The 16,649-nt window shown below is 42.2% G+C and overlaps 1 protein-coding gene across 1 annotated transcript in view; it reads right to left on the bottom strand.

The window, feature by feature from the left end:
- Positions 1–8,584: 8,584 nt before the first annotated feature.
- The window catches only part of CDHR3 (cadherin related family member 3), a 38,050-nt gene continuing 29,985 nt past the window's right edge, over positions 8,585–16,649 (bottom strand). Inside the window, exons 12-16 of the mRNA XM_015415050.1 lie at positions 15,395–15,408; positions 11,900–11,931; positions 9,812–9,860; positions 9,099–9,199; positions 8,585–8,701 (exon numbers count right to left, since the gene is read on the bottom strand). Of these exons, the coding sequence (XP_015270536.1) occupies positions 8,585–8,701; positions 9,099–9,199; positions 9,812–9,860; positions 11,900–11,931; positions 15,395–15,408 (313 nt within the window). The remainder of the gene's footprint in view (positions 8,702–9,098; positions 9,200–9,811; positions 9,861–11,899; positions 11,932–15,394; positions 15,409–16,649) is intronic.

Consider the following 16,649-nt stretch of genomic DNA (forward strand, 5'->3'; position numbering starts at 1 on the left):
ATGGGAGATGTTGCCTCCTAGCAAAACAGCCATCCATTTGAAGACCTCTGTAGTAGTAATTTGTTTTTCATGATTATCAAATATTATGCTCCAGATAGTAAAATTTGCAAATGTTGGAAGATATCTGAATCCAGTGAGCACCCCTGTTTAAATCTAGACAAGGATCTCTTTAGGAAAGCATATCTTTTTCTACTCTTGATGCTGTTTGCTATAATCTTGTTTATATAACTAGTGCTCTTCCAATCTCTTTGCATTTCTGTATTTAAATGTAAATGGAGGTGTTTAAATACAGTTGTTGCACATTCAGATGCTGATGATCAGTACCTCTTTGGTAAACAAGTTGAAAGTTGTGTGGTTACAAAATGTTTCTTCAAGCAGCATATTTGCATTACTGGTTGAAGAGTAATTTAACTGTTGCTGTAGAGGAGGAGAAAGTCTGAGTTCTGGCTTCCTACTCCTAAAATCTGAAGCAAAAAGTTTGGACACTATATATGATATAAGAACTGAGGCAGAACTTTAATGTGTCAGCACAGATAACTTTTGCTGTGCTTCTATTTCTGATTGAGAGTGAACTTAATACAGAAGAACTGTAGATGTTTGCTTGAACAGGATAAAGCCTGATCATGAAAGTACTTGTTAAATGAGCACTGGGAAAAGTCAGATAACCATAAGTGTATGTAACCAAAAATGGCCATTTCCTGCTTACTAAGGAAATGTGTGGAGCATCAATTACTTCAATAAATGCAAATTTTTAGAATCTTGCTTGAAATACTTTGTAAAACACCTTTCCACATAGCTAAGGGTGATGTAAAAAGAGGCAGGCAGGTTGCTTGAATCATTCATGTCTAATTTCTCAGCAGTGTATGGTGCTCCTTTCTGCATTAAACTGTAAACAAAAGAATTTCCTCTGGTAAAGATCTTTGACTGTTGTGCTCCTCTGTAGCTGGGAAAAGATTCTGTAACAAAACTTCTGCAGCTCCTGTTCTGAATAGAATGAATCTTCCCTGTCTAGTAATGTTCATTGTAAACAGGGAACAGGCTCAGAGGGAGATAAGGCAAGGGGTGTGTGTGTTCTTTCTACACCTGGAAAGAAATGTTAGCCACTACAGAGGTAATTCCAGAGGGCTGGATGATCAAATATGTAGAGCTCTGTTATCCCCGGAGGTCATGAACCACAGGTCTAATACCTAACAATAAAATTATCACTGGAAGTGATAAAATCACATACTCACAGAGATGGGGGAGGGGAGCTCCTCTCCAATATCTGCCTTCCCTGCCCGAGAATTTTCAGGCAGCTGTCTAAGATCAGACACACAAAAATGTGACCTTTAAAAAAATTTTTTTTTCACAATGAGTTTGCCTATAGCTTGTTGCTATGGAGTTGTTCAGGACACAGCAGCTCTGCCAGGAGAAAAGCAATCTTATTTTCATCTGGCAACTGTTTTGTGACTGTGTTTTATCAGTCACATTCATGTTCTTACACTGCTTAGGTAATGTTTAAGTGACTCCCTGCCAATTACTAAGGCTGGCCAGGTCTACATATGTACACTGATAGAGTAGATAACTTATGATGCTGGAAGTGAGTTCACAGAAATATAGTGGCAAAAGATTCCTTGTAATTCATGAGAACTGAAACCAGTGACACCTCAATAACCTTGGAACTGGATTAAACTTGCAGTGAGGGCATGACCTTGCCACCTCACATATGGAATGCGATTAGAGATGTGAAGGCCTGGGAAAAAACTGGAAAAATTCGGAAAACCCCCTTTTTTCCTGGTTTTTTCCTGAATCCTTTTTTTTTTCCCCTCCGAAAAATTGAAAAAAGAAAAGAAAAAAATTGATGGAATGTTTTATTTTAACATGATGAATAAAATATTTTAAGAAAAGGTGTTCAAATATTTTCCGAATCATTTCTAAAAAATATGTATGGTATCAGATTAATCTAATTTCTGTGCACTGAGGACAAGCAAGTCCTAGGTTACAAACTGAACTTTGTAATAATTGTTTGGATACACTGTATTTTAATATGCCAGTTGTAATAATTTCATGCCAAGTAAAATTGTCCATAGTCATATTTTATGTTCCTAAAGTAATATAATGACTTTCAATCTGGAAAAGAAAAAAGAAGTGCTAATGTTGCATTTTTTTTCAATTTTTCTGAAAATTTCCGTTTCCACCCAAAAAACCCAGAAAAAAATGGAGTTTTTTTCTGAGCTTCAAAATTTCCAAAAATTTTACATCTCTTGCTGGGGTTGCTGACACTGAAAGATCTCCACCCTCTAGCAGTTACTAGACAAGATCTATCAGGAACATCTCCTTTGACAGCTGCGTTGAGAGATCCTTTTGCACTAATTCTGTTTATTTTCCTTGAGTTTTCACAGGAGGTAGTCATGGGAATTTTATGTAGATTACATCCAGTTTAACTTGAATCAGTGTCCAGCATTCCTCCCCTTCCATTGTAATAAAAGGTGCATTAAGTGTAAGTGTTACACCCAGCATAGAGAACAAGTATCTTATCTGCAAACTATCAAGCTTGCTGTTGTAGTCGATCCTGGTTAGTATTTGGATGGGAGAGCACAAAGGAATTTCAAGGCCATTATGCAGAGAAAGGCAAAGGCAAACCACCTCTGTTAGTCTCTTGCCTTGAAAACCCTACAGGGTCACCATAAGTCAGCTGTGACTTGACAGCACTTTACACACAACACGCACACCAGTTTCTGAGACCTTGATATCCAGGGGCAGTTTACATATATTATAAAACATACACTAGTTACTTTCTGAAAGTAAGGACACAAGGCAGCATACAGGAATCAGCTGCTTAGGGAGGTGGTGAGCTCCCCCTCACTGGCAGTCTTTAAGCAGCGTATAGACAAACAGTTGTCAGGGATACTGGAGGCTGATCTTGCATTGAGCAGGTGGTTGGACTAGATGGCCTGTATTGGCTCCTTCCAGCTCTGTGATTCTATGATTCAAAGAATAATTTCATGTTATAGCCACTACCTAGGAACTGTTTTAAATTGTCCCTCAGCTGGGTTGTCTGTAAGTAGTGAATTTATGTGCAAGTGAATGACCTGGGAGCACAGGTTGTGTTTCCATGAGTTCTTCCTGTTGGAGGCTGTGGCTTAGGAAGGAAAAGAAGAATACTGCAAATAAATGACTGGCTACATAGATGGTGTCATCAGGAAAGATTTGGTTTTTTGGACGATGGCTTACAATTTCAAGATGAAGCTCTTCTATCAGGAGATGGTTTGCACCGGACTTAGGTTTTGGTGACTTGGGACTTGGACGCATCTCATTGATCTCTCAATAGGGATGCACAAAGATGTGGCTGACAGGAGGGGTCTTGGCTGGTTCCAGACCCCCCCCCCCGAGTCTCTGTAGGAGGCTCTTAGCCTGGGGAGCAGGGAAGAGTGTCTCTTCTGAAGCGACGGCTTAGGGATCGAGGCTCGCCCGTCCCCAAGAGGTCCTGCCGCTGTGGAGCCATTATGGTGTGCAGAGTTGACCGCCAGACGAGTGGATAAGGGACTAAGTGAAACTACCTCCTGCAATGAGTCAAATCTGAACAAACAATGAGTTAAGTGATCCCCATATAAGCGACCAAGTCTCTGTATGTTTGATTGACTTGAGAAAGGAGCGGCAGGTGGGGAAGGGTTGGGGATTCACCCTCCAAAAAACTAAGTGGTCCCTGAGCATTACAGTGAAAGCAAGAAATGAAACTAACTGTACGAGACTTTAACGGAGCATAAAAGGTGTAAATGAATCCAAGGCGCAATAAAATCGGAGAAGCATGACTTTAAAACCAAAAACTTTCTTCTTGTATAAACAATGGCTGGTAGAGGGAGGAGAATGGCGCCGGAAAAGAAACCTCTCACAGGAAATACTACACCAGCAACTCCCACCCAGGCACAGGAAGCAGCTGCAGAGTTTCCCAATATGCTGGCTACAGCGCTGCACCCTCTGCTGGAGCAGATGTCTAACATCACCAGTAAGCTGGACTGTGTTCAAAAGCAACTTGTGCAGATGGATAAAAGAGCAGATAGACAGAGCAATCAAGAGAATTGAAACAAAGACTAAAAGTGTGGAACAAGGTTTGGAGGCAGTGGGGGGGGGGAAAGAATCACAGATGGTCAACTCCTGCAACTGCAGCTGGAAAAATCAACGTATGCGCTACGCTTCCAAGGGATTCCTGAGCAAAAAGGAGAAAATCTAAACATAATTTTAAGCAAAGCATTAGCATCAATTACGGACCTTAAACAAGATGTTCTGCAAAACGATATGGACCTAGTGTATCGTACTTATTCGTATTTTATTTTTAAAAAATGCCTCGTGAAATATATGTGAAATTTTCTATGAGGCCCACTAGAGATGATGTCCTGAAAGCTACATCGGGGAAACTGTTGAAAATTAAAGATGAAGAAATCAAAATTCTAAAAGACATTTCATCTGAGATCAGAAAACGAAGACAGCAATATAAAGAATTAACTTTTTTCCTTCAAAATAACTCAATTACTTATAAATGGAACTTTAAAGATAAGAAAACTAAAATTTACTCTGTCCAAGAAGCCAAGGACTTTTTGAACCAACAACAAAATCTGAACCAAGATGATAAATCAACTGTGGATGATCTGGAAGATGGAAGGAACTAGTGACGGTGAAATAGATGATAATTCAAGTGACTCTAGCAGTACCACGGGAACTTCTGAGTTGGAGAAAGGAGAAGCAGCACCTAAGATGTTAAAAACGAATTTGAAACACAAGAAGAAGAAACGTAAGAGATAAACTGAACTTTAAAGGATTACAAATCACCTGAACTTAGCTAAAGAAAATTTACTAAATTTACTCTATTGAAAACTTGTCTTTTTCTTAACACTATTGTAGGATAGGTATATATCATGTAATGTTCTAGTATGACCTTTTCCTTTTTAATTGTAGTGTATTCCCTCTGGTCCCTACCCCTTAGGATGTAGTATATAAAACGCAATAAAATATATAGATAAAGAAGAGGGGGGGGGGAAGGAGATGGTTTGCGCCTCACAAGGGTAGGAAAAATGTGTTCGGTAAGAGCCTTGCAAACCTGATAAGGAGGGCTTTAAACTAAATCCGATGGGGGAGCAAGACAAAAATTCAAAGCCTAGTATGATACCAGTAACTGAAAAGAACAACACTAAAGATTTGCAGGGAGTATTACATATGCTAGGAAACATTAACTCGCAGGTAAGCACAGAAACGAAAACCTCAGGGTGCATAAACCATGGATTCCGATGTCTCTACATTAATGTGCAGAGCATAGGCATAATCTTCGGGGGGGCTGAGGAGCTCGCACCCCTCCCGAAGGTACTGAGCCTCCCCTGGGCCTTGCTACCCCCCATCCCCCACCCTACCCCATTTTGAAAGCAGAGGGTTTTTCCCCTCCCTCCGCTTTCTGAGTCTGTTTGGCTGGATCGGGAGCGGGACGGAAAAAGTCAGGGCGGTGAGGGCTTGCTTCCTTCTGGAAGCTAAGCTCCACCCCCAGCTCCCAGCAGCCCTCAGTTCAGCTTGGGCGCCGTCCTTATTGGTTATATAGAAGCCAGCTAAACAGATTTGGGAAGGGGCCTGGAGAAATGTCAGAGTGACTAATAGAAATGCAAAAAGACCAGCATCACTCAGAATCTGACCATCACTGGAATGTTCACCAACGTAAAGTCCTGGGCTCCTTTTATGCTTCCCAAGAACAAAATTAGCAGAAGAACCATAGAGAAAATGTAGCAGGAATTCTGAGAGAGACCACCAGGGATTCAGCAAGGAGAGTCAACAGTTTATTAAGCACGCGGTATAGCCAAAAGCACCTCTCAGGGCACTTTCAAAACAGGGTGTGTACACAGAGTGCAGTCATGGTCCACTTTTTCCTCAATCCCAGGGAGGAAGGTAGCTGGATTGAGAGTAGTAGCCGGGGCTAATTGGACTCCTGGGTTTTCTAGAAGAGTAGCTTGGTAGTGGGCCATCCTAGACGTGGTTAAAAACTTGTGTCCCCGGGCTTCAAGGATGGCTTTCACTCCATGGGGGACAAAGACCATCAGGAGCACCCCAAGTGAATTTGTGGGCCATTTCTATGAGTCAACAGCAGGCAGCCACTGCCTTCAGACAGGGTGGAAGGCCCATCTCAACAGTGTCTAGGGCTTGACTCAGGTACGCAACAGGTCTCTTGTGGGGGCCCAAGTTTTGTAAGAGGACACCTTGGCTCACTCACTCCTTTTCACTGACACACAAAAAGAAGGGTTTTTCAGGGTTTGGCAAGCCCAAGGCAGGGGCTTCAACAAGTCATTGTTTGAGGATCCGGAAAGCCAGTTCTTGTTCGGGGTTCTGCTTGAGAACATTAGTTCCCCAGCATCTTGTCTGTTTGGTGTAGTGCCAGTTTGGTGTAGTGGTTAAGTGTGTGGACTCTGATCTGGGAGAACCGGGTTTGATTCCCCACTCCTTCACTTGCACCTGGCTGGATGACCTTGGGCAAGCCATAGTTCTCATAAGAGAAAAATGTGAGAAAAATGTGTCCCCACACTCCCCCTCTGGTTCATGTGTCCCCTGAGTGTTGCCTCCTTACCAAAGGCAGAGGTGTAAGCTTGGAAACCACTAAGCGCTGACAGAGACACAGAAAGGTCTCTTATTAAAATAAAACTTCTTTATTAAAAGAAAATACATTCTAAGATTTACCACCACAGTACACTCCTATTTCCTAAATGCTGATAGTGAAAGCATAAACAATAGACATGCAAGCAAAGCCCCAATAAACATGCAAGCAAAGTTCTATCCCACCCCAAAGCATGCAAAGAACGAGAGGCCTCTCGGGCTGACTCCTACCAAGAGCCAGCGAAGGTCTGTTGAAACTAACTAGTATTTATACCAAATGATCAAAGTCTCTCAATAATCAAATTACAGTTGTAAATTAACATTTAGAAGTTGAAATTGTCTTGCAGGAAATTGCGTCCTTGGTCTTACACAACAAAAGTTCACATTCTACAGGATCAATACAGTGTCATTGTTTATTCCTAGTGTTTCCCAATCATGGGAAATAAACTGTCCCTTGATGTTATCTCTGAGATGGGGTGTGTGTGAACTCTCTGTATCTCACGAAGTTAGTTTGTCTTTGGATTGAAGTCTGTCATTCTTCAAATGGCCTTCCAGCTGCAGTTTATTGCTGGTTATTGTCTCACACCTGTGGAGATTTCCTAGGAATGGAATGTTGTGAACTTTTGAGTACACTGAGAGGAATGCTCTGCCTAGAACAAAGGGCTTGCAAAGAATCATGGCCTGGTTTAGTGAAACAGGCCATGGCTGTCTGCTGTTTTGCTAGCAATGACAGAGATAGATACATGGGGTTTTATAAAGTATTTGGTTCATTTTAAACCCAAACCTTCTATATTTCTAAAATTTCTTACCACAAGCTGTCCTTGAAAAAAGAGCAGTTTCTGTCAGAGCTCTCTGAGCCCCACCTACCTCACAGGGTGTCAGTTGTGGGGAGGGGAGGGGAAGGGAAAGGAGTTTGTAAGCCGCTCTGAGACACCTTTGCGTAGTGAAGGGTGGGGTATAAATCCAATCTCCTCCTCCTCCTCCTCCTGTCATGCCCCAGTTGTCTGAGTGTTGTTCCTGCCCCCCCATTTACTGCATTTCTTTGATACCTGTCTGGTTTTGGGGGCTGAGCTGCTTTCAAAATGGATTTCCTGTTGTCTGATTGCTCCGTTGCACACCCAAGCCATGAGGTAGGTCTGTTGTTTTCTGGCTGCCATTTTTTTACTAGTTAGCGATGTGTGCATAACTGCATATTTGCGCCTCTCTCTCTCCCCCCCAATCCCTCCCTGACAGGGGCTGCTCAAAATTTTGTTTGCTTTATAAAAACTTTCAAAGGAAGACACCTCTGTACTTCAGCTTTTTTCTGTGCTTTGGGGAAGGGGTTAATTGAAAAATTTAGAGAGGGAGGACAGCAGTCAACTTAATATCTCAGCAGGCTAATCAGCACTTGTGCGCATGCTCAGACGACAAACCAAAAAAATGGCCGATGGCCTCACTCCCTGGCTGCTGGTCTGATCTCTCAAGGACAGGTTAAAAGCGCTTTGAAGAGTGCTAAATGGGGTGAGTCTGATCATGGTTCTCAGTTACAAAATAACATATATCAATTAGAGGCGAGGCAACAGTGGATCGAACTGCATGTCTGATCGCAGACCTTCATTTTCTTTGGACAGACACATGCCTATTCCACAGGATCCTGTGACAAAAAGAACCTGCCTTTAGGGAACTTGGGGATGAACAGGACTCTAAATTTTCATCATTTTGTGTCACGCAAGCATAGAAGTCCTAGTATCCATTTTGGGAACAATGCTTTGTGGCAACGGCAATTCTGATTTGGCTCATTGTTTAAACTGTCCTTAGTTTTTGAAGAATATATTTAAAATATCAGCTAGTCTCCCAGAAATAAGATGCATGTCTCAAACTGAATTCATATCCAGTTTTCCTGGCTACAGGCTAGTGCCTTGCCCCACAGGTTAAGAATGCCAAAGTGGCTGGAAATTACTCAAGTCACTCATACTCTCCTTGTGGCTGGAAATTACTCAAGTCACTCATACTCTCCTTGTGGCTGGAAATTACTCAAGTCACTCATACTCTCCTTCATTGCAATGGACTGCACTCCAAACTTGCCATCTGAATTAGAATTGTTACCCACGATAATCGGCTGTTGTTTAACAGTGTCTCTTTTTGTCACTAATTCAAAAGGGTTTAATTAACAACAAGTAAAATGTGTCCACATTACCTCTCTGTTTTTGAAGTATCAGCAAAGAGTTTTCTGGATTCTAGGAAAAATACTTCCTGTTTTAAGCTTGACTTTGATATTTAGGGTATATTTTGGGAGATGGGATGGGTGACCTGCGTGGGGGAACTGCTGACCCATTAACCAGAGATTCTTCTTTTGGCACCTGTAATTTTCGGCCATTATCCTGGTCAGAAATCTCAGTCTTCTGTTCTGGGGGTGCTGACGCCATGTTGTCTTCTCTTCCCTGCTTTCTGATGCTGGTCTCGGCTTCCTTTCTGCTTATATACCTTTGACCAGAGTTTCTTCTAGTTGTCATTACCTGTGCCACTGGATCCTTTGCTTCAGATTCAGGAGGCACATTCGTGTTTTTCCATCTACGAGCCCCAGACTTTGAATTAAATTCATACAAGTGGCCAGTGACTGTGGAAGAAACCAACAATTCAGCTACTACTCCTTTTCACAGAAGAAGTAAGGCTGGCTTTTGTGTGGTTAATAGCAAAACATGAGAATAATGTCTAATTAAATTGTAGAATTCACTGCCAGTAGACATAAAGAAGGTCACAAGCATAGACGGCTATAAAGGGGGAGATTATAAACAGATTAATAGAGGAGGGGTTCATCAATGGCTACTAGCCAAGGTGACTAAAAGAAACTTCCACATACAGAGGCTGCAAACTTCTGAATACCAGCACTGGGAGGCAACATCAAGGAAAGACCTTGGCATCTATGCCCTGTTTGTTGGCCTTCCAGGGCAACTAGTTGGCTACTGTGTGAAACAAAATGTTGAACTAGATGTACCACTGGTCTGATACAGCAGGGCTCTTCTTATGTTCAGATCAATGGGTGGATTGGGGCAAATATGTACTATTACTTTGGTGCGCCTGCTAGTATTACAGTGTGGCTTTCCTACTGCTTGAAAAGTTTGCCACTGCTATTTGCCTTAGAAACGTAAATGTCTCAGTACAATTACACATAAGCTCTTTTCTTTCAAGACAAAGAAAAATTCTTTCTTTTCATTGTTAGTGATACTACCTGGATCTCTCGCTTCTCCATCAAAAACAGTGTTTACATTGGTCATCTCCTAAAGAGGGAAAGAAAATGTGAATTTGAGCCTGCCTGTTAAATTAGGGGTGAGGTGCACTTGGAAATGTCGCCCTATGTTGCATTATAGCAGTGCAGGTTTAATTAAGACTGGCAACAAAGCCATTTATGTTTCAGGAGCTTGCAGATACCCTTTGATCAATGTAAATAAATAAATAAATAAATACACTTTCCCTTCTTATTTCCCAACTGAGGTGTCTGCTTTCCTTACTGTATGAAAAGCCTGTATGAAAAGCCAAGGAGGAAAGGTGGCATGGTATAACCCGACCTTGTCAGATCTCAGAAGCTAAACAGGATCAGTACTTGGAAGGGGAACCTCCAAAGAAGACTCTGCAGAGGAAGGCAATGGCAAACCACCTCTGTTTCTCACTTGCCTTGAAAGTCCCTTGCTGAGGTCTCCATAAGTGGACTGGCACTTTATACACACACACAGGCAAAGCCAATGACACTTAGGAAGCTTGCTAGGGGAAGCTTAAATATGTTTGGCATTTTAAACCAAAGTTTTGCTAGGAAGTAAGTTCCAGGACCCTCAGTGGTACTTAAACGAATGAGTATGCATGGATTTTAAAAACTGTATTTACATTATTTATAGTCCTCCTTTCTTACAGGGACTCAAGGCAGATTGGGCGGGGAATTGTTCCTAATTAGGGTTGCCAGCTCTGGGTTGAGAAATACCTGGAGATTTGGGGGGTTAGAGCCTAAGGAGGGGTGGGGTTTGGGGGAGGGAAAGGACTTCAATGGGTGTACTGCCATAGAGTCCACCTTCCAAGGCAACCATTTTCTCCAGGTGAACTGATCTCTACCTGAAGATCATATGTAATCCCAGGCAATCTCAAAACAACACCTATAGTTCTAATGTATAATCAGGAAGGATCCATCCATGAGAGCAGTGAGATTTGAGAGACTGTCCATTGTTATAAATTAAAAGAAAAACATCAAGATTTTAACATTTGGAACCAAACATTCCTCTTTTATGACTGGAATAATCTGATTGAATTTCCATGTACATTAGTGCAAGAAGATAATTGGGGACTTGATGAAACAAAGCAAACAAATTATCCAAGAGTTTAGCTTGCATAGGAGCCTTGATATCCACAATAAATGGAACCTAAAACATAGGAAGGAGATCTCTTTAAGGGCATTTTTATTTTTGATGAAAAGAGACTCAAGCCATGTTTCATTTATACGTTATCACATGAGTGTCTCTGTACAATACTTTCTATATTTTCATCAGTGTCTTAACCTCTTGAGCCACATATGGCTCTCACATGCCACATGGGGCTCTTCTACTAATTTTAGATTCTGTATATGCAGGGCTTTTTTGTAGAAAAACCCCAGCAGGAACTCATTAGCATAACAGGCCATCCCCAACAGCAGGAACTCATTAGCATAACAGGCCACACCCATGACAGCACAGCTCATTAGCATATTAGGCCACACCCCCGTGTTACCAGAAGTGTGGTCATCCAGCCACACCCACCTTTTGCTTTTTATTCTGTTTACCTTGTTTGTTGTCAAAACCCAGGGCTTTTTTTGGAGCAGGAACTCCTTTGCATGTTAGGCCACACACCCCTAATGTAGCCAATCCAATGAGTTCCTGCTGTTGGTGTGGCCTATTATGCTAATGAGTTCCTGCTGGGTGTGGCCCTGTGTATATGTATGATTATTGCATGTATGGGTTTGGTGGGGTGGAAGGCAAGGCAGTGACACAGTGACTGTGTCTCTTTTCATTGATGGGAATAAGTGACCAATGAATGTGGCTCTCTGTATACCGTGGAGTGATTCCCACTGAGTTGTTACCCATCCTTCTTGTAGAGCTGATACCAGCATCTTTTCCCCCTAAACAGTTTCTTGTGTCTTTCTTTAACCAGCAGTACGGCAGACTGGTGTAACGTTTCTGTCTTTCCCATCACTCTCCATGGCAAAGAAGACCAGAATCTAATTAAAAATTGGTCCTATTTCCTGAACCAATTATCAACGAAAATGTTTCCCCCCATTTTTATTTTACAGAACACTTACCCAAACTTCTTCTTTCTTAACTCTCTTCTTCTCTACAGGGAAAAAACACAGAGAACAAATTTGTTTCTCCTAATTCCAGATTATCCATGCATGATTAGTGGCTCTAAAGGGTGCTGCGGAATTCAGGGGTTCTGAAAGGAATCTGTTTTTCAATCAAGAGGCCCTAGGGAGGCTAGTTTGAAAAAGGTTTATGCTCCATTAAATGCTACTTGCTAAGAAATTCAGGTGGTATCTATATGCCTTGTGTTGACTTTTAACAAAATACTAACCAGATTTTAGTGAGCATTTAAGTTAGATCTGTAACTCTAAACACAGTACCACCAGTGTTAAGCATTTTAATTGAATATTGTAAGGGAGTAAGTGGGAGGGGAGCAACTATCATAGTTGATTCCTGGTGCAAATGAGTGGCTGTCTTTGACTATAAGGGTTTGTTTGTTTTTGTATTTTCCATACGTGTGTATGTAAGTGTGTGTGCACCTGGAAGTCATGGTGACCTCTGGTGACTGACCCCCTACTGAGGGCCTGGAGGATATTCAGAGACATGGCTGAATAAAGCCTGCCCCCGCCTCCCAACTGCTGGTATTCCAAGGAGGTCTCCCATCCAAGTACTTGCCAGAGTCGACCCTGCTTAGCTTCCAAGATCTGGGGAGATCAGGCTTGCCTGGGCTATCTAGGTCAGGGTGACTATAAAGTTTTTTGTGTTGGGTTTCAAGAACAGTTTAGGGCATTTGTTGGTCTTCCATCCACATATCTCACCATTAATGCCCTGGTGGTAGGGTTGCCAGGTCTCACCCAGCTGCTGGAGGGGGTGCTTGATCCTGGGACCACCTGGAAGTGATGTCATTGCACCAGGCACATCATGCATGGAGTGTTCTAGCATTTGGGGGGGAAACCCTATGGTCACCATAGCGTTTTAACCCAAATGCTGGAGTGTCCCGCACATGATGTGCCTGGCACGATAACATCACCTCTAGGTGATGTCATTGCACCAGGCATATCGGGGCTCTTCAGGGGCAGGGCTTCCCTGCTGGCCATCTGGCCGTCAACAGATTGGGGCCCCTGAAAGCAGGGGAACCCCCACCACCGTTGGGGGGATGGCAACCCTACCATCTAGGGATATGGTATTGAAAAACCTTGCGTTTAATTGTCCTGGGGAATTTCAATTTCCATGCTGCTCCTCATGTTTGGTTAAGGTCTGGGTTTCCTCACCACAACTATAGAACTCTCCCAGATTGTATTAGGCCCTACATATGAGAAGGGACATATTATAGCCAGCAGGTGTCCAATTATATGGTTAAGAAGAATCAGTTAAGGTCTTCTTGTGGTTGCAACACTATCTGCTAAAGGTTCAATTTGTGTAACCCTAGGTGTCTACACACCTAGATCCTATTCCAGAAGGTTCTGCTGGGGCTTTGTGACTGATGAAAGAGACTTTGTCGAATTGCTGGTGGTAGCTTGGAAATTTCGAGCTACCAGGGCAAAAGACATGGGTCTTCAATTACACACTCTCCCCTTAGCACATAGATCTTGCGCCCCTTGATTTATAGGAAGCTTATATGTCTGAAAAAATAGTGATAGAAACTCAGACCAAATCACTAGTATGCAACAGTACACATTTAAAAGCCGATCATATAGTTTTTGCCATCACTGCACTAGCTGAATCTTGTCCAGCTGAATTATTTTTAAGATTGTTAGGAGTTTACTAAATCCAAGATCAGAACCTCTTCTGAAGAGGGAATGTCATTTGCTTGCTGTGACAATTTTGCAAGATTTTTTTCTTCATGAAATGTCACACAATGTGACTTGGGGTCCGTTCAAACGGCTCTTTAGATCGGCGCGAGGCATGATTGCCTCACGGAATGAAAGTTAATGTCCAGACACAAAAATCTGGAAAATGTCCGCGCTTCGGAGCCATACTTAAAAGATAACACTTTAAATCTGGAGTTTTTTGTTACCTGCGGGACAACTGTGGACTTTCACCCGTCTGATCGTTTCACCAGCGTGCAATCCTCTCGTCGGGGTGGTCTGACGTCAGACCATCCTGAGAGGGCGCCATTTAAAAAAATCTCTACACATGCGTGGATCAACAAGGACGTGCTGTCACATCTATGCACATGTGCAGAAAGTTTTCTTTAAAAACCCCGACCGCACGCCTCCTTCAATGATGCGCTGTGACTCCTATCCACATGTGCAAAAGTTTTTTAAAAACCCACTGCGCATGCCTCCCTCAATGGATGCCGTCTAGACAATCCACAACGGAGGCAGCGTGTGGTAAGGGGGATGTCTGGTCGTGCTACGATGGATTAAAAAGATTGGGATCAAATTCAAACTGGCATAATGGCGGGATTAGCTGCTCGTCTGAACGCACCCTTGGACACTGGTTTAATTGTAGATCTATTACTAGAGGCATTGAAACAAACCACATGTTAAGGCTTTCTGTGGATCCTGACTGAACCGAGTAGGGTCCTTGGAGCTTAAAAGGCATCACTGGCAAGCTTGATCCCTTCCCATCTTGGCTAATTAAAAGTTAGTGGTAGAAGGTGTTTCCCTGTCTAGTGGATAATTAATACCTCCTTGCTGCAGAGCTGTTTATCAAAAGAATTGAAGGAGATGATTGTCGATCCTTTATTTTTAAATAAGTCCTGTCCAACCAGGGGAGATCTGACAAACTATGGATCAGTTTTTAAGCTTCTTTTTTTGGTGGGAAATAGTGCCGGCACAGCAGGTCCAGGGATACATGACTGAAGCTTCTCCACTTGATGCTTTCCTGTCTGGTTATTAGCCTGGTTTCCAACTTAGTTATGGGACACTGATGGCTTTGATAGCACTTGGGTGTGATCTATGGCTGCCACTCTCCAGTGTCAGTGCATCCTTGGTATTATTTAGACCTGTCATCCATCTTGTTGGACCAAAGACCGAGAATGGAATTATTTGACATCTGATCTGCTTGCATTTAAGGCCAGTCCCGCTTCCAGTGGCATGCAGGCATGCATAAGTAAATTCATACATACATACATACATACTGATATAGTGGGCAGGGCCAGCGGTGATTGGTAGTACATGCATTGCAAGGGGACTGCAGTGCACTACTGGCTCCTACAAGAACTATATTTTATCCTGATCTAAGCTGCAGCCCAGCCCATTTCTATCCACTCATTTTAATATTTTTTTGCCATCAAGTCAAGCTGGCTTGTAGCAACGTTCAGAGGTGGCTTGCCATAGCCTGCCTCTGCATCATGACCCTGGTATTCCTTGGAGGTCTCCCATCCAAATACTAGCCAGGACCAGCCCCGCTTAGCTTCTGAGATTTGATGACATCGGGCTTGCCTGGGCTATCCAGGTCAGGGCCCAATTGTTTTAATTTCAGTGGAACTTTAGAACGAGTGACTGGGTTGGTTTGCATCTGAAAAATATAGACAGTCTAAAAAAATTATCTCTGACTTAACAATGGAATAATTCCAAGGGATAAGGAAAGCACAGAAAACAGGTACATACCTCGTGTCTTTATTCTGTAAAATAATAAAAAGAAGATCTTAATATATTTGACCAATCACTTGGCAATGCAAGGTTATTATCCTTTAATGAAGAGCAGGTCAACAATGATTCATGAACCCAAGACTGGAGGAGTGACATCTGCTTATGCTCCACATCTGACTGACAGAGAGCCACAACAGCAAAATCTGGTACCCTGGACAAAGTGAAAGAAGAGTGCTCCCACACACTGTGAGCATGATATAAATGTTCACTGTGGTTTTATTCTCCCTGAGGAAGTTTAATGTGAAATGCATACTGTAATGATTCCTTGTTTCTGTGTACGTGTGTCTCTTTAAAAGTTTGGTTGCATGGCTGTGATAGATAGAGTAGAGTGGTTGAGAGAGGCAAGTGTGGTATGATTAGTGGCTGACAGAGAGGGGGAGGGGCTTTGGAAGTGAATCTGGTTGGATGAGTATGTGAGTCAGTCAAGTTTTTTCAGTTAGATGTTGACAGTTGAAGTTAGACAAGCAGTTCTTGTGGTAGCAGTTATAAGCTGACAGCTGGGGTAGTTCAGTGAGACAGAGAAACAGAAGGAAAGCTGAGTGTATAGGAAAAAGTAAATGACTGTTTAGTTGAAAAGTTATAGGAAAGGCTGTATGTCCTGATAAACTGGAGAGAAACAGTGAACATATATGACCTTGAGTTAAACAAGTGTTACAAAGTTACCTGAAAGATCCCTGTCAGTGAGGGATAAGATTGTTTGATACCAAAGCAATTGTTCATTATTTATACATTACTAGTTACATTGTACAACCCTCTTATTTAGTAGTTATTTCAATAAATCCTCTTTCATCCAAGTTTATACCAGCTCTGAATGAAATACTTCCCAGGACCACATAGATCCCTGTAAGCCTTGAACTCGGTCTACCAAATAAAAAAAAAGAGCAATAGTAAAAGCATAAAGGTTTGGAAATCCTTAAAATTTCCTGGTGGCAGCCTTATATACCCAGTAAAACAAAATAAAGAACACTTTTAAAGTGAAACCAAACCTCCAGAATAAGGAGGTCATCACACATACCCCTGTGCATTTCACATTAAGCTTTCTCAGGGAGATCTGTGGAATATTACCGCAGTAATGATGGTTTAGCGTGGTTTAGTGGGAGCATTGCTGTGTTTATATTCCACAGATACTCTTGAGAAAGCTTAACACAAAACATATAAGGGTAGTAATGTTTTGGAATAGAATTTTCTTTCCACTACACCATTGTTTTGTCTT

Source organism: Gekko japonicus, unplaced genomic scaffold, assembly GCF_001447785.1.
Source record: "Gekko japonicus isolate JY-2015 unplaced genomic scaffold, Gekko_japonicus_V1.1 scaffold5, whole genome shotgun sequence".
Lineage (NCBI taxonomy): Eukaryota > Metazoa > Chordata > Lepidosauria > Squamata > Gekkonidae > Gekko > Gekko japonicus.